The 18758-nt window shown below is 43.6% G+C and overlaps 1 protein-coding gene across 1 annotated transcript in view; it reads left to right on the top strand.

Annotated features, from left to right (window-relative positions):
• Positions 1–12755, top strand: part of ISY1 (ISY1 splicing factor homolog) — a 43897-nt gene extending 31142 nt beyond the window's left edge. The window contains exons 8-11 of the mRNA XM_042782282.1: positions 4633–4755; positions 5708–5829; positions 12199–12285; positions 12648–12755. Coding sequence (XP_042638216.1) covers positions 4633–4755; positions 5708–5829; positions 12199–12285; positions 12648–12755 — 440 coding nt within the window. The remainder of the gene's footprint in view (positions 1–4632; positions 4756–5707; positions 5830–12198; positions 12286–12647) is intronic.
• Positions 12756–18758: the final 6003 nt, after the last annotated feature.

Below are 18758 nucleotides of genomic sequence, written 5' to 3'. Positions count from 1 at the left end.
CATTGAGTCTTATTGGCTCTGATTGAATCATAGTTCCATCCTTAAGCCAGTTTTTGTGACCAGGGTTCAGCTATGTATTCTTTCCTGAATCAAGCCAAGATGGTGGTAACTGCTTAGAGGACAGGGATTGAGAGGGGCTGAGGACAGACATAGCACCATTACCAATAGGGACAGGTGGAGATGGATGGTGGCCTGCCAAAAAACAGTGACTTCCCCATGCCTGTTGGATATAGTGTTGTGAAGAGAAAAAGAAATTAAGGAATAATATTCTATTGCTACTTTCCATTTTTATACTTATAACTGTATTAGTAGACAGTTAAAGAGTATCATGGTATGGATTAGCCACACTTTGTATAACAATTCCTCTATTGATAGACTTCTAATTATTTCCAGTTTTTTATAGTTATAAAATTTTTGCTAATTTGATGAGTGAAAAAGATAATGTTTTAATTTTTTATTTCCCTGATAACTAATGAAACTGATAATTGAATTTTGTTATAATTTGATCTTTTTTCTTCTGGAAATTATTAGCTTTTATCCTTTGACCAGTTGGGTTGTCATTTCCTTTTCATTCTCAAGAATTACTTAAAAATTTTGGATAATAAATACTTAAGACATTCCAAGTTCTGATTACTAATGGATGTTTGCAGCTGTTTCTTCTCATTTTGAGTCATGCCACATAAGCAAAAGCTGCTGATGATGAAAGCTTTACTCCATCCATATCATTAATGTTGATTCCACTTTGAGGAGGCAGCTCTTTCCCAGTTGTATCTTGAGTGATCTGTCGTCCAACACCGTATCAGACAGTGTTCCACTGCTCATCATAAGGTTTTCACTGGCTTTTTTTCTTTTTCCTGTAAATATATTGCCAGATCCCTCTTCCTAGTTTGTCTTGGTCTGGAAGCTCTGCTGAAACCTATTCTGTGTGGGTGACTCTGTTGGTAGTTGAAATACTGGTGGCATAGCTTCCAACATCACATCAACACACAAGCTACTATAGTAATGAAAAAGTGGCAGACAAGTTGTGGTAGATGGAGTATACAAGAATAAAATCAACTAAATATGTGGAAAGAAGTGATGGAGAAATTCAGTATCAGACAGACAAGGCCAGAGCCCACTGTGAAACAGACCGTTAATTGGTCATATGCAAGTTCAAGTTGAAGCAGAAGAAAATTAAAACAAGTTCATGAAAGCCCAAATACAACTTTGTGAGCGTATCCCACCTGAATTTAGAAACCATCTTAAGAGTAAATTTGATGCATTAAACACTATTGACTGAAGACAAGAATTGTCGTGGGATGCTATCAAGGACATCATACAAGAAGAAAGCAAAAGGTCATTAAAAAACAAGAAAGAAAAGACCAAAATAATTGTCAGAAGAGACTCTGAAACTTGTTCTTGAACATAGAATAGCTGCAGCGAACAGAAGAAATCATGAAATAAAAGAGCTAAACAGAAGATTTCAAAGGGTGGCTTGAGAAGACAAAGTATAATGATTAAATGTGCAAAAACCTGGAATTAGAAAAGCAAAAGAGAAGAATACACTCAGCATTTCTCAAGCTGAAAGAACTGAGGAATAAATTAAGGCCTTGAGTTACAATACTGAAGGATTCTGTGGACAAAAAATAAAAAGACACAGGAAGCATCAAAAGAAGATGGAAGGACTCACAAATATATCTAGGTTTTGCAGAAGATTTTTTTTTATAGTATGTATATATGCTGCAAATACATCCATGAATAGAGAGCATACAGGGGGCAAAGTTAGGACTTCTTAGTCATAACCAAATAGCTTGAAAGAGTGTAGAGGCTCAGGACTGTAGTCTCAGGGACACTAAGGTCAATTATTATAATAGTCCAAAAAAGACACTGTTCTCCATCCTACTTTGGTGAGTAGCAACTGGGGTCTTAAAAGCTTGTGAGTGGCCACTTAAGGTACAGCTATTGGTCTCTACCCATCTGGAGCAAAGAAGAGTGAGGAAAATCAAGATACAGGGAAATAATTAGTCCAGAGGAGTAATAAATAGGCCACGTGAGCCCCAGCCGCCATGACCCTGAGACCCAAAGAACTAGATGGTGCCCAGCTACCACTGTTGACTGCTTTGAAAGGAATCATAATAGGAGGGCCTGGATAGAGTGGGAGAAAAATATGGAACAAAACTCAAAGTTATTTTAAAAAAAACAAAAAAGAGAGACCAGGCAAAGACTATGGCCTTTAGACACTTTTCAAGCTGGGAACTGAACTCACCCTGGTGGCTCAACTTTCAGCCAAACGATAGGCCTATAAGGTGAACACTAATACTGGGAAGGTATGCACTCATTAGAACAATCAACCATATGAGATCAAAGGGGCAGCATTTGTCTGGGGATAAAGCTAAGAAGGCAGGAAGAGACAGGAAAGAGAAAGATGAAGGGAAATGGTAAACAGGGAGGAAGTGGAAGGAATGCTATTACATTGTAGGGATTGCAGTGAATGTCACAAAACAAGGGAATATGTATATGTGTTGAATAAAAAAACAATTTGTTGTGTAAACTTTCACCTAAATCATGATTGAAAGAAGATAGAAGGAGTACATAGACTGTGCCAAAAAGAATCGGTCAGTGTTCAACCATTTCAGGAGGTAGCATATGCTCATGAACTGATGGTACTGAAGGAAGACATTCAAGCTGCACTGGAGGCATTGGTGACAGAAAAATCTCCAGGAATTGACAGAATACCGTTTGAGATGCTTTAACAGATGGATGACATTCTGGAAGCACTCACTCATCTATGCCAAGAAATTGGAACACAAGAACGTGGCCAACCAGCTATAAGAGATCTAAACATGCCCATGCCAAAGAAAGATGATCAACAATGCAAAAATCATCAAACAATGTCATTGGTATCGCATGCAAGTAAAATTTTGCCAAAGATAGTTAAAACATTTTTGCAGTATTACGTTGACAGGAAATTGTCACAAATACAAGCTATATTCAGAAGACATGGAACAAGGTGTTATCATTGCTGATATCAGACTGAAAGCAGAGAATACCAGAAAGATGTTAGCCTGTGTTTTGTTGACTACACAAAGGCATTCAACTGTGTGGATCATGGCAAATTATGGATAACATTGCAAAGAATGGGAATTCCAGAACACTTAATTGTGCTCATGCAGAACTTGTACATAGACCAAGAAATAGTCATTTGAACAGAACGTCATTTAAAATCAGTAAAGTTGTACGTCAGGGTTGTAGCTTTTCATCATAGTTACTCAATGTGTATGCTGAGCAAATAACACAAGAAGCTGAACTATATGAAGAAAAACAAGGCATCGGGTTTAGAGAAAGACTCATTAACAACCCGTGATACACAGATGATACAACTTGCTTGCTGAAAGCACAGAAGACTTGAAGCACTTACTGATGAATATCAAAGACCACAACTTCAATATGGATTACACCTCAACATAAAGAAAACAAAAATCCTCACAATGGACCAATAAGCAGCACCATGATGAACAGAAAAGATTGACGTTGTCAAGGATTTTATTTTACTTGGATCCACTGTCAGTGCCCGTGTATACAGCAGACAAGAAATCAAATGATGTATTACATTGAACAAAGCTGCTGCAAAAAATCTCTTCAAAGTGTTAAAAAGCAAAGGTGTCACTTTGAAGACCAAGTATGCCTGACCCAAGCCATGGTATTTTCAGTTGCCTCGTATACATGTGAAAGATGGCCAGTGAATAAGGAAGACCAAAGAAGAATTGATGCATTTGAGGTGTAGTGCTGGCAAAGAATGTTGAATATACTTTGGACTTTCAGAAGAATGGACAAATCTGTCTTAGAAGAAGTATAGCTGGAATGTGCCTTAGAAGCAAGGATGGTGAGATTTTGTCTCACGTACTTTGGACATATCAGGAGGGGCCAGTCCTTGGAGGAGGACATATAATGCTTGGTAAAATAGAGGGTCAGTGAAAAACAAAGATCTTCAATGAGATAGATTGACACAATGACTAACAAGGGGCTGAAACATATCAAGGATTATGAGGATAGCACAGGACCAGGCAGTGTTTCGTACTGTTGTACATAGGGTTGCTGTGGTCAGAACTGACTTGATGGGACCTAACAAAACAATCCTTCAAGACTTTCTCATTTATCTTTTTTGCTTATAGTTTTTTTTGTGTGTGTGTCTTATGTTTTCCCATTATTTTTTTTTCCCCATTACACATTGTAATGTTTCTTATGTCATTAAAACACTGTGTGAAGCAGCATTATAGGGGTTGCAGGATAACACATTCCATGCCCATCCAGCAATTTACAATCCTAAATTATTCTACGTTTTTCACTATTATAAGTAATGCTGTGATATACTTCTTTGTCTGCAAAGCTTTTGCTAGGTATTTTGTATTTTAATTTAAGATAGATTCCTTTTACATGAACTAATTGTGTCATAGGTTTAAGCACTGATTTACGAAAGGGTTGATTTACAGAAGGATGTATACCACTATATAATCTCATTACCATAGAGAAATGCCTGTTTCACTAATCTTTGAGGACATAAGTACTATGTGGGTGCATAACTCTGTTCTAGATGAAGGCTTTAGTATGATTGTGATTTAGGAAACTCAGCTAACTAGTGCTTTTTTTTTTAAGCTCTTCCTCCTCCAAGAAAGACACGAGCTGAACTCATGAAGGCGATTGATTTTGAGTATTATGGTTACTTAGATGAAGATGATGGTGTTATTGTGCCTTTGGAACAGGAATACGAAAAGAAACGTAGGTCTATGGGCATTACATGTTATTGTAGATGACATCTGGTTTCTGCTATCATCTTTGAAAATGGTGCTCTATGTCAGAAGGGAGTTTTCTTTGTTGTTAATCAACTTCGGAGTATATGGATTACTATCTTCCTCCTAATAACGATGAGAAGAGCCTTGGTGGTTTTCATTGGTTAAGCGCTCAGCTACTATCCAAAATGTCAATGGTTTGAATCCACCAGCCACTCTGCAGGAGAAAAGATCTGGCAATCTGCTCCCATAAAGATTACAGCATGGGAATATCATGAGGCAGTTCTCTGTCCTCTAGGATCTCTGAGTCAGAATCGACTTGACACACAACCACCACCACCACCATGAGGCTGTGTTGAGCCAGAAGTAGGTTGGGAACGTACACAGAGCTGCCTGTGGCCTGGGCTCTATCCATCAGGAGTTCACCGTTTAGATTCTTTCCAGAAATTGTGAAATGGTATCCAATCAAGTAGCTTTTAGATCTGCTTTAAACATAGCCACTGAGCAACAGTGGATATCACTTTCTGAGCACTTCTTCTATGTTAGGCATTCTGCTAAGCATTTATAAATACTCTTTTGAGACCTCACAACAACTCTGTGAGGAATAATCTATTGTTAATCCCCATCTTACACATTGATCTAGAGTTGGCTGGAGCTCTTTCCCAGCATGCTCTACCAGTCCTGTTTTCTAGTGGACACATGGAAGCCACTCATATTATTCATCTGGAGAGAATCTGGGGACCTTTCCTCAAAAGCTACCTCGTAGAAATTTAAAGTCAGGGCTCTTTTAAGACCAGACTGCCCCTCACATCCATTCCCCACCTACCAGGGCAGAATGAAGAGTGTTTCTTTCCAATGATGACATCTTGGCTTTTCTCCATAGTGTTTGAAGCTTTTTTTAGAGACTGAAATAAGTAGCACCTGCTCCCCCTTATCTTCAGTCAGAGCCAAATTAGTGGAAAAGTGGAAAACAGAGAAAGAGGCCCAGTTGGCAAGAGGAGAAAAGGAGGAGGAAGAGGAGGAGGAAGAAGAGATCAACATCTATGCTGTCAACGAGGAGGAGGTATGGGATCACTTTGCTTCGGGAAGGCGGGGGAAGTGGCAGGAAGGGAGCTCAGCCATCTCTCTCTAGTCTGGTCCTCAGCTTCTTTGCCTAGAAGATGGGTGTGAAAACCACTTCACAGGATTGTAGGGAGGGTTTCAGAAAGGAATGGATGTGAGAGAACTTTATAAACTGTGCTATACACCAGGGATTATTTATTTAGTTAGTTAGTTATTAGAGGTAGACCATCCTGAGATATACTGGAATTGGATTTATAAACACATGACCTCATCATTTATTTTTAAAGGACAGTGCCCATAGAAGCTTTGGTGGCACAGTGCCTAAGGCATTTAACTGCTGACCAGAAGGCTGGCGGTTCAAACCCACCAGCCACTCCTCAGAAGGCAGATTGGGCGATCTAGTTCCGTAGTGATACCTCGGAAACCCAAGGAGGGGTCGTGTGAGTCAGATCTGACTCCGTGGCAGTGAGTTTGAGTTTGTTTGTTTATAGTTCTTCTGTTATCTAACATCCCCATCCTACAGATGGGAAGTAAACTCCAAGCAGAGAAGGGACTTTTTATAAGTTCATGGTCAGGAATGGATCTATGATCCCTGTCTCTCAGGTGGTACCTCCCAGCTCCCATCTGCATTTCCTGTTGTGTGTAGGCATCCCTTCTGGATAGGCCCAGACCTAAACCAACTTGCTGGTCTGAGAAAGATGAGGACAATCACCCATGTACATGTTGCTTGAGGAGTTTGCTGAGGAATCACTGACAAGCAAGCAGGCTCAGAGAGATATAGTGACTTCATCAAGGTCACCCAGGATGTAGAGAACCTAGGCCCAAGCTCAGCTCTGACTAACTAATGGGGGATTAGTGGAGAGTTGAAGTAGGATGGCAACATGCTTTAGGAAGATTTTCTCTAGGTGTGGACACTCATTTATTTGCTCGTTCATTTAGCAAATGTTTGTTTAACGAAGGTACTGTGAGACAGGCCATGCTAAGTACAGAGGGCCCAGCAGTGAACATGTTCCGTGTGAGCACAGAGTCTGGGTGGGAGATATCCAGTCGGCGCAGAGACAAATGGACAATGGCAGTGCACCTGGAACTGAGAGAGTAGCATGGAGCTGAGGGAGCCTTGAAGGCTTTTCTGGATGTCTCAGGCTAGGTTCTTTAGAGAAGCAAAGCCAGTGAAGCATATACTTCGTGTGTATACATATATGTGTTTTGGTCCTCTAGTGCTGCTCTAACAGAAAATACCACAAATAACAAACAATAACACACTGCTGTTGAGTCAGATCCAACTCAAAGCAACCCCTCCTTGGGTTTCCGAGGCAGTATCACTACAGAAGTAGATTGCCCAACCTTCCTTCCAAGGAGTGGCTGGTGGGTTCGAACTGCCAGCCTTCTGGTGAGTAGTCAAATGCCTTAGGCACTGTGCCACCAGAGCTCGCAATAACACAAATGAGATGGCTTTAACAAACAGGAATTTATTCTCTTACAGTTTTAGAAGCTAAAAGTCTGAGTTCAAAGTGCCACGCTCTGGGGGCTGGGTGAAAGCCCCTCGATCTTGGGTTTCAGCTCTGCCTCTTGCTCCTGGACCAGTGAAGCTGGAGGCTTTCTTCATTCAGGCCAAGGTCAACAAGTAAAAAGGCACAGTCCCGATACTACCAAATCACACGGCAGGCCATTGATTCAAGTCCATTGAAAGTCCCAAGATTGCCAGATAGCCTGGCATGCTACTGAATAACAACTTGGTTACATGGAGGATTCAAGCATGCCAAAAGCTACAGACCATTCCTAAAGCTTCTCCTTATATACTGGGAGCAGACCACATCCCTAAGGCAGCTACTCAGCTGCTCCAGTAGATTCCACTATGGAGGTGATTACCAATCTCACCATAGGGAATAACAACATCCAGCTTCCCAGCCACTCATAACCAGGCCCAGCCAAGTTGAGACGTAATCTTAACTACCACAATGTGTATAAGCATATTTATGTATATGTGTAATATTGTATGTGTGTGTATATGTATATATATATAGAGAGAGAGAGAGAGAGAGAGAGAAATGGCTTATGTGATTGTAGAGGTTGGCCAGTCCCAAATCCATGGGTCAGGTATTAGTCTGGAGGCTTCTCCTGACTTAGATGGTTGCAGGCTCTGATGAACCCATTATTGGCAGGGTAGGTGGCAGGCTGCTGGCCCCAAGACTGTAGAAGCTGGTGAATCTCAGAATTGGCAGGTCAGATGATAGACAGCTAGCTCAGGTCTCAAGAACTGTACGTTAGATAATGATAAACTACATGCAGGATCCAGAGCAAGGGAGAACCTTGCCAGAGCATATACATACATGATGAAGGTCACACCTCCAAGGAAACTCCCCTTACATCAGAGTAAGGGTGGAACTTTGAGTCACACTCTCTTGTAAGCCTGTGGCTAAAAGATACACTCCACAACTAACCTGCCTCGTTAACACAGAGGTTAGGATTTATAACATAAAATGGAAGGTAATCACACAGTATTACAAAACGGAGGATGCAGGGCCTTGGACTATAGTGAAGAGGGTATTTTTCTTCATCGTATAAGCAGTGGAAGACCACCAAAGGATTTTTTTTTTTATTGTTTTACAAGAAGTTGCAAAGATAGTAAGTAGAGGTCCTAGGTACCCTTCATCTAGTTGCTCCAGCGGTTACGTATTACAGTATCCCAACCAGGAAATTGACACTGGTACAATGTGGTATGTGTAGTTCTATGTCATTTTATCACACATAGGTTCCTGTATCCATTGTCAAGATACAGAACTGTTCCATTACCATAAAAATCTCCCTCTGCACTTCCTGGCAACTGCTGATCTGTTCTCCATCCCTGCCTTGTCATTTTGAGGATGTTACATACATGGACTCATGCAGTATGTCTGTTACCTTTTGAAATTGGCCTCTGCATTCAGTACCATCTCCTGGGGATCCATCCAGCTTGTTGTGTGTCACTTGGTCATCCCTTCTTATTGCCAAATAGTAGTAGTCCCTGTACAGAAAAGTCTCTTGCCTTAATTGGGCAGGTCAGCGAACCTCCACAAGGTAAGCATATTCACATAGCAGGTGCAAGGTGAAGAAATAACAGGACCAGCCCCTAAGTGCTCCCCCATGCCCCTTCCTCATAGACCCTTCTGCCCCAACAGTATCATTCTCCTGACTTCTCATAACTGGTTAGTCTTACCCTGTTACATTTTTTGTTGTTTTAAAATAATATTTTACTGTGTTTTTGGTGGAAGTTTATATAGCAAATTAGGTTCCCATCTGACAGTTTTCTATTCAGATTGTTCAGTGATGCTAGTTACATTTTTCACAGTGTGTCAGTATTCTCTTCAATTGCATTCTAGTTATGTTTCCAGTGCTCTGTTTCCCCTGCCTCCTTATATTCTCATCTTTACTTTAGAGTAATTGTTGATCTTTGGTCTCCTGTACCTTATTGTTACCCAAATAGCACACACAATGTTTGGTTGCCAACCACTCCCTACCCCAGGGAGGTATTTTCTTAAGTGCTGTGTGCCAATTTTTTAAACATTGCTGTGAAAAAAAAAATTAGCATAGTGTGTTTACAGAAATAACCTCTTGGGGAGTGGAGAGGGAGCAATGGGCAAACAAATGTAGAAGGCGTGTGTTATTTGCATAAAAGTATGAGATAGTTTTTTAATAGAGCACCATACTCAGGGTAATGTCCTTTGTTTTGTGTGCCAATCTTACTTCTCTAAAAGGTCACCTCAGCATAGTTTCACTTCAAGGTTAGAGAGTCTCTTAGGGTAATAGTTTCAGGGAGTCCACTAGTCTTCAACTGGTCCAATAAGTCTGGACTTTTTTTAAGAGTTTGAGTTCCAGTGTGAGTGATCAATATAGTGGCATTGAGAAAGAGAAAGACATAGACTGGTACATGGGAGGTACAGACAACAAAGATGAACCTTTTTGCACATATAGTATGGCATTGTTAGTGAAGGCAAACATGGGTATATGGGGGGATAGATGGGTGGACAGGCTGAACTATTAGGTATGTGTACCAAGAACGTGTATAGGGTTGGCAGACAATGGTCCTATAAGTTTATGTGTATGATCTGAATTCCCAGGTGTATAGTAGAGCTGACAAGGGACAAGGTTGTAGTCACTGCTTGGTCACAGCTAGCTACCAAGAGGGACCGAGTAGTTGAACCTGTGGGCTGAGGACCGTAGTCACAGGGGACATCAACTCAATTGGCATAATATACTATACAAAACATTGTTCCACCTCCTACTTTGGCAAGTAGCGACTGGGATCTTAAAAGCTTGCAAGCTGCTATCTAGATACAATGATGGGTCTCTCCTCATCCAGAACAAAGAAGAATGAAGAAAACCAAAAATTCATGGAAACAATTAGTCCTAGCGACTGGTATACCATCCAATCTGCAGCCTATATGACTATGAGACCAGCAGAACTAGATGGTGCCTGGCTACTACTGTCAGCCACTTGGAGGGGGATCTATGTAGGAGATCCTGGATAGAGAGGGAGAACAATGTGGAACAAAACTCAAAATCATTTGGAGAAAAAAAAAAGGGGGGGAGCCAGGTTTACTGGTCCAATAGAGTCTGGTGGAACCACTAAGACTGTGGCCCCTAGCTGCCCTTCCGGTCTGGAATTGAACCCACGCCTGTGGCTTCTAGCCAACAATAGACAGACATATAAGTTGAACATTTCCCTGAGATAGATACACTCCGTGGAGAGAACAATCATGGGAGAAAGAAGGGCTGCTTATATACAGGGAGATAACTCAGGGGGCAGGAGTGCATGGAGGGATGGACACAGGGAAGAGGGAGGTAACTATCGGGAAGAAGTGGGAGGGGAGATAAATTTGTGGTAAATTGTGCTCAATGTCTTGAGACAAAGTGTATGGGAACTGCTGTATGGAAGGTAAATTTGCTCTGTAAGTTTTTACCCAAATCACAATAAAAAATTTAAAAAAGAAAGAGTTTTGAGTTCCGGTGCACATTTTTCTCTTTCTGTCAGGGTAGGGTAGAAATTCTGCAAGTAGGTAGCAGCAAGAGGTAGGATGTGACTGTGACCTGCTCTTTGAGGTTGAGCTTCTCACATGCCAGGGAAGGCTGTCCTCAAAGCAGAACGGTGGGTTGTGGTAGCCGAGCACCATCCAGTTCTTCTGGTCACACCATAGATTAGGCCATGGCTCATGTAGGGTGTTAGCCCTATAGACTAGTTTAGTTTCTTCTTGGAGACTGTGGTTTCTTTCTTTCTCTTTTGCTCCTTAAGATTATAGACCGATAGTTATACCTTAGATGGCTGTTCTGAAGCTTTGAAGATCCCAGATGCTACTCACATTAGGATGCAGAATATGAGCTTTATGAACTCTGTATTATGCCAATTAACTGAGTTGTCCCTTAAGACTAGGTCTTAACCTGTTTATGAACTTTATATATAAATGGGATCATGCATACTTTTGTGTCTAATGTCCATGGGTAGTGTTCAGGCTGAGGCTACTACAAATAGGGATGCTATTAACTGCCTGTGATTGGTTTCAGTGGGCACATGCCATCAAGTCTGTTGAGTATATAATGAGTTGTGGAATTAACACATTATTAGGATAATGTGTTTACAAAAATACCTCTTATTGGACGGGGAGGAAACAGTTAACAAATGTAGAAGGTACACATTATTTGCATAAAAATATGGATGGTTTTCAGTAGAGGCATGTATTTAGCTTTAGTAGATACAGCTAAATGGTTTTCCAAAATGTTCGTAACCAATTTGCATTTCATTCCTACCGGCAGCATATCAGAGGTGTCCACCAGAGTTTTAAAAGCCAGCTTCATCAGGGAGCCCATGTGGAGAAGGGTTGTGCCAAGCCTCTGGCAGAGGGGCACCCAGAGGCTTTAGTGCCTCACAGCTATCCTCCTTTTTAATATTCGGAAGGCTACATTATTTCCTTTGTTTATTAGTGCTCTGTATTGTCTGATACGCAGCCTGGGTTGATTTTTTTTTCTATATGTGATATATTTTTTTTTAGTTCTAAAAGATAGATAATTCACAAGGTTCAAAACTAAGAAGTGTATATATATATTCAACAGTCTCATTCCCACCCGTCCCCATCCACCGTGTTCTTACTGCTGTTAGTAGTTCCTATTCTTACTTTGTCTCCTTACACAAACAGTAGCATAGTATGCAGTGTTCTGTTGCATTTTTTTTTTTACTTATAAATGGGTGTCTTGGCTAGCTGTCTATACTAGTACATAGCTTCCTGATTCTTTCATTTTATTTTAAAACAACTGTAGAGTAATGCATTTCATAGAGGTTCCAACTTTGATTTAATTGGTCTCCTATTGACAGACTCTATTGGTTGTTCTCTGTTTGCAGTCTGATGAGGAAGGCAGCCAGGAGAAAGGAGGTGAAGATGGACAGCAGAAGTTCATCGCTCACGTCCCAGTACCGTCGCAGCAAGAGGTGACTGTGATCTGTTCTTTGAGGTTGAGCTTCTCACATGCCAGGGAGGGCTGTTCTCAAGCCAGACTTCACAAAATACTTGAGTGGATTTTCATCTGCTCATTTGTTAGGTGTCTCTGAATGCTAACCACAGGACATGTGTCATTGTGGTCTCAGAGCAACCTCTGCTTTAGATGAAACTGGCCAAGTATTCCACGTTTGAAGTAGGAGAAAGCTTGGAGAGGGACTCCTTGGAGATCATCTGGCTTTTGAGTTAGACCTCTAGATGGACTTCTCTTATGGGCTCCCTTCTGGTGGGTTCTGTAGTGGTGGGGCCTTTGTTGATGAGTGAAATGTCAGCCCTTTTCTCTTGACATCCACAGATTGAGGAGGCGCTTGTACGAAGGAAAAAGATGGAACTCCTTCAGAAGTATGCAAGTGAGACCTTGCAGGCCCAGAGTGAAGAAGCCAAACGGCTCCTGGGATATTAGGGCCCATCAGGGTGGTTGTTGGGGTTCAAGCGATCTTGCTGGAGTTCTTCTATCCCCTGCTGGCTCGATGTGCTTCCCTGCAGCCCAGCACCTGCTCTGCCATTTCGGGACTGCAGACAGGCAGGCAGGAAGTGAGCTTCTTTATCCTTCCCTCTTCTCTTACCTTTTCCTTGCCTCCTGTGCTGACCCAAGGATGGGGGCTCTGCCTTTTGCCTCCTGCCTGTCAGATGTCTACATGCTGAACATTTCAGCCACCACCTTTGTACAAATATTTTGAATACTTATACTTTTATTTTGGAGTGTGTAAAACTGGTTGCTAACTGGCTGCCTGTGTTTTATTTAGCCTTGTACTGTGATTAGAGGAGGTAGAAGTAAATTCATGGCCAACATTGTAAAAAAAAAATGCAATTTTCCTTAAAAAGACAACTTCTCTTGAAATAGAGAAGCTGTTCCACGCCTGTGCCCACAGTCCCACTTGTTAGCAGTCAGCCAGAGCTGCCCCCTGGGACCTGTTGTGCTCTCGGCCTTTCAGGCTCCTCTGCCTTGGGCTTGCTCGTTCCTGCCTGAGGGGAAAAGTTTGACTCTGGTACTTCTGTTTTATAACTTGTACAAGAGCTATTTTCATTAAAGATTTTTGTATGATAGGAAACCTCCCTGTCTGCAGCTTGGTTCCTGGGCTAACCACTGAAGCAGTGGTTGCATTAAAACAGGTTCAGAGTTCTCAAAATAGCTGGCTGTCCTGTTGTCTGAAGAGCTTCCAGAAGACATAACCCCAGGGTGTGAAGAGGGTATAGGGGTCAAACCTTAGACTCCGCCTTGGAGCTGAGATGGGGACCATCCCCATCCTCCCCATGTCCTCTGTGGCCGCAGCTAAGAACAGGTTAGTGACCATACCTCACAGATCAGGAACTTGTACATGGATGTGTAGAGCCTCACGTCAGAGGACCAGGAACACAGAAGAGCCAAACTTTGCAGCTGAACTGGGTTTTCCTAAGGGAGACCCTAGAGCAGAGGCTGCAGCATGGGCCTGTGCTGGACTTCGCACCCACACTCTGGGAAGGTGGGTGGTAGGAGCTCAGGGTGAGACCAGTGGTTGTCCTTTGGGCTTGGGCTCTACTCAGGCTGTGTGAATGGGGCTCTTGGTGTGGAGATGTCATTATGCAACTACGGGCCAGGTTCTTCATTAGTGCAGTGTGGTCAGAGAATGGCTGTGTCAAGATCTCTTCAAGGAAACCGAGAGCAGCAGGAAGCTCTGGAGAGGTTCTAACCTAGTGGATGTGTGGTTTGCTCTGAAAACCAGAAAGCTGGACTAGGCCAGGAGGCAGCAAGGCCCAGGAGAGAGGTGGAGATTTGGGGGCAGGGTGCTAGGGAAGGGCAGTGGAGTGGTAAGGAAGGGGGATTTCAGAGCTGAGGGAACCTCAGAGTCCTGTGAGGGTAGGGGTTCTAGAGAGGGAACAGTCAGGGAGGGTCCCCCAGTGAGCACCTGGGAGTGAATGGAGAAAGGAGTAGTCAAGGCTAGAAGCATGGCAGGTTACCTCTGGGACCTGAGACCCTGCCTGGAGCCTGGCTTCATGGGGGACTCAGCAGCAAGCTTGATGAGGGCTTGGAGCAAGTCTTTCCTGGGGCTCAGTCTCATCTTCTGTTTGTAAGCCCAGGACCAGGCCTGTGTGTGTGTGTGCCCTGTGGTCTGGCAGTCCCATGGTGTAGTCCGAGGCATCAGGGACTTGGAGACTTAGACCCCATCTGAGCCTCTGGGGGTGGGCTGGGCTCAGGGCCAGTGACAGGTTGTCCTTCTGAGGGGCCTGTGTGCCACGGGGCCACCCTGCATTTAGATGAGAGCGAAGTCAAGTAACAGGCCTGTCTTCTCTGGGAAAATGGTTGGCAAATGCCTGGGCCCACGTCCCTTGATGGGGAGCTGTGGGCCTTCCTCATCCCATCAGCAGGTTCCACAGGTACCAGGGACAGGCAAATGTAGGGGGGCCCTGGCCCTGGCCCAGTCTTCAGCTTTCAGAGCTTCCCCCACCCACCCAAGCTCATGATACTTACCAGGGTGCTGGCAGGAGGGAATCTGCATCCTCCATCTAAGGACACCAGGCTCAGGATGAGGAAGCAACTGGTGAAAGATCACACAGATATCCTGCCCACGCCCCTTGCCACCCCTAGGACCTGTCTGTCCATCTGAAGGTCTGGGAAAGGGAAGGGCAACAAGGCTTCCTTCCAGTCCTGGAAACACTGGGGATGTGGCACTGGTGAGGATGTGGTCACCTTGGCCCAGCTCATTGCTCAGAGGTGGCAGAACCAGTCCCAGTAGCTGTTTGGTTAACAAAATCTGTTTAATGGTTTTTATTAGCTTTGGTTCTGCCAGCAGTTTTGGAATAGAGATTTTTACCATGGACACTTTTCCATAGATTCCCTGTCCCACCTGTTCCTACTCCTGTGAGTGCAAAACACTATGTTGTTGCTGTTTGCCATCAAGTCAGACCCGACTCATAGTGACCTCTTCTTGGGTTTCCAAGGCAGTATCACTACAGAAGTAGATTGCCCCATCTTCTTTCCGAGGAGTGGCTGGTGGGTTTGAACCACCAGCCTTCCCTTTAGCAGTCAACTGCCTTAGGCACTATGCTACCAGGGCTCCTGTAAAACATTATAGTCTCCTGTTTTGCTTTAAACAGCATCACCTGGCCCCACCCAGGCCTCAGGTGGCCCTTTTCTCATGGCCCTGGTGGCTGATGGGATACCTGATACTCCTCCCTTTGTACTCCAGCCCTCTGAACTCTGCACCCTGACCCTGCTTGTGCCTGCTCTTGGGCAGTTTACAAACTGGAAGAAATGAAAACCTTTCTCCTCTTGCATGAGAGAGGTCCTGGGCTGCTGGGAGAGGCCAAGCCTAGCACAGGGAAGGAAAGGAGCTGGTTTTATTTGGTCTCACACAATTCTTTAGCCCACCCACCACCCAGGAGCTTTCAGGTCGATCATAGAGAAGAGGGTCATCCGTATCTCTTGCCTTCTTCCGAAGCCCAAAGAGAACACTGAGGGCTTTTCTCAAGTCCTTTCCATTTAGTCTTTTAAATCAGCACTTTTTTTTTTTTTTTTTTTCTGAACACTCAAGCAGCAGAGAAGCCAGAGACTGCCAAGAGAGCAACTTAGGCCTCACCACTCTAGCACCTGTCAGGTATTCCTACACCTCCTCCCTAGCTCTCTTCCATCTTCCCTCAGGAGTTAGGGAAGCGCTTCTGGATGGCTGACTTAGTCTGTGAGGACTAGCAGGTGACCATGCTGGTATTGAATTCCTGCACAAGCCCTTTGCTGCCACAGCTGGGAAGTGGGGATTGGGGGTGGGAGTGGGGGGGTGGGAGAAAGAGTTGGAGAGGTGAATTGGGGTGAAGCTGCAGAGGCCTTCAATTTGCAGCCTACCCTGAGAGTCTGGGGCTGGCTATTGAAGTGGTTGGACAGGGGAAGTGGCAGGACCTAATTTGCTCTGTGAGATCCCTTCTGGCACATGGGAGGAAGCCCAGGCACCTCCAGGTAGTAACAGGGGGTCTGGTCTGGAATTGATGGAGGTGCTGGGAGAGAGGTTACCTCATGTTTTGAGCCAGAACCTCAAGTGAGAGACTGATACTATTCACAGTAGCAGAGAGGACAGGGAACTGTTTTGGCTGTGTATGATGGCTTGAGAAGCCCCAGGGGCACAGTGGTTAGGAGAAAGCCAGTGGGCTGGCTGAATCGAGCAGCCTTTGACTCAGTATTCTTGCTGCTGGTGACAGAGATTTACTAGTGATTAACAAACCAGGCCCTTAGGCAAAATAAGTTACATTTCAAAAGCCCTACAAGATTGACTATTGCAAAATGCTGATAAACTTCCTGAGTTGTCCTTCAAGTACCTCCCAGGTGCAGAGCATGTGCAGTAAAATTCAACTTGACAGACAAAGTGACATTCTACCAGAGGCAATCAAGAATAGGAATCCCTTGCCAGGACTCGAACCAGAATCCGGAGACTTCACATGTGCACCCAGCAGCCTTTGCAACAGGTTCCATCTGTGTTCTGACAGCATTTGTGATAGAATTTATCTTAGCTACTTCCTGTGTGCTGCTTGACTCCTTCCTGATTTTCATAACTCCACCTTTTTCTTGGAAATCACCTTCCATTTTATGAATAAAGATAATGTCTCCCCCCCCCCCTGCCTAAAACCCTTTATAAACTCTAGGAAATCCTTTGATCTGTGAGAGACTGAAAGCTAGCATATGCAAAGCTCCTCTCCATCTCTCCTTCATGAACCCCACCCCTCTCCTTTCTCTTTAATAAACGGTTCGTGTGGACATTTTGCCTCTCCTGATCAATTCTCTGTCAGTAGAAGGCAAGGACTCTGTTCAGGGTACCAGGGACCTGGAAACAAAGTGCTGGGCTGCTAACCAAAGAGTGGTGGTTCAAACCCACCAGTTGCTTTGTGGGAAAACGATCTGGCAGTCTGCTGCTGTAAAGATTTACAGCTTTGGAAGCACTATGATACTGTTCTACTCTGTTCTATAGGGTTGCTATGAGTCCAAGCAACTCGAAGGCAGTGAGTTTGGTTTTGTTTTATAATGTCTTGGGATTCTGTGGTAGGAGAAAGGGAATGCCTGTGTTTCCGTGGACTCTGGGTGAGCTGAATGTGACTGGAGGAAGCCTGCTCAGCCGCAGCCAGCACCACCCCCAGCACTTAGGTCTACTACGGCTGCAGCCTATTTTTTCTTTATTGCTGCTTCGGGAGCTCTAGTAGCATAGTGGCTAAGGCACTTCACTGCTAACCAGAAGGCTGGCAGTTCAAACCCAACCAGCCACTCCTTGGAAGGAAGATGGGGCAATCTACTTCCGTAGTGATACTGCCTCGGAAACCCAAGGAGGGGTCACTATGAGTCGGGTCCAACTCAACGGCACATAATAACAACAACAACAACAAACTTTGCAGCAAGCACTTGTCCTAGGGGAAAATTACCACAAAGTTATAGTAGTGTAGGAAAGAGATTTTGTTTGGCATATGCCACAAAAGGAAAAAAAAAAAAAAAAAAAGTGGGAAACAGCTGGACTTGCCATCAGAAAGTTTGCCTGAATCTGAAAAACATTACAAAGAGATAGGCATATATGATGAGATTACAATTTAGTGAAAGCTGCTTCTTTCCATAGAGCTGGTAAAAATTGTTGAATCACTGTGATTGTTTTTCAAATTGGTATAAGTTTAGAGTAAGTACAGTCAGGAGTGTCTCAATTGGTCTAATAAACTTTATCAAATAGGGAGCGCTGGTGGCATAGTGCCTAAGGTATTTTGAGTGCTAACCAGAAGGCTGGCAGTTCAAACCCACCAGCCACTCACTCTTCAGCAGGAAGATTGGACAGTCTATTCAGAAACCCAAGGAAGGGTTGCTATGAGTATGATGGACTTAGGCAGTGAGTTTGGTTTGGTTTTGGTTTATCAAATATGGAAGGAAGAGTGGAAATGTTATGGATTCAATTTAAAATAATAGCCACTATAATGTCCACTTCGGGGTAAAAGAGATTTATTTAAGCTAGCCAACTACAGGGAGCTGAAGTGCGCTCCTGTGCTGCAGTAACCGGCCCGATTTTAGGTAGGCTTTATAAAGCTTGAATGCAAGCAGGCAAGCAAGCAATAATACAGAAGCAGAAGTTGCAGTTTCAAGGACTCAGAGTACATGCTCTAGCACAGGCATTCATCGAGGGGTGAGGGGAGTTAGTTTTGATAACCATCTCAGAGTACGTGCTCTGGTGCAGGTGTTCATTGAGGGGTGATTTAGCTGCCTAAGAAAGAAAAAAGGGGGCACCCCCTAACTCACCAGGAGTGGGGGCAAGATGAGATGGTTACTTCAGCTACATAAAATGGAGTTTTAGCAAGATATTGCCAGCCATAGCTGGATATTACAAAAATAGAGTTACAAAATGGAGTCACTTCAGTAATTGCCCTTTATCTAAATACCTTGTTTGTGGTAAGAAGGATACACCCACACAAATTT

Source organism: Orycteropus afer, unplaced genomic scaffold (assembly GCF_000298275.1).
Source record: "Orycteropus afer afer isolate SDZICR_OR568_19922 unplaced genomic scaffold, OryAfe1.0 scaffold00283, whole genome shotgun sequence".
NCBI lineage: Eukaryota > Metazoa > Chordata > Mammalia > Tubulidentata > Orycteropodidae > Orycteropus > Orycteropus afer.
This window is presented reverse-complemented; position numbering and strand designations above follow the sequence as displayed.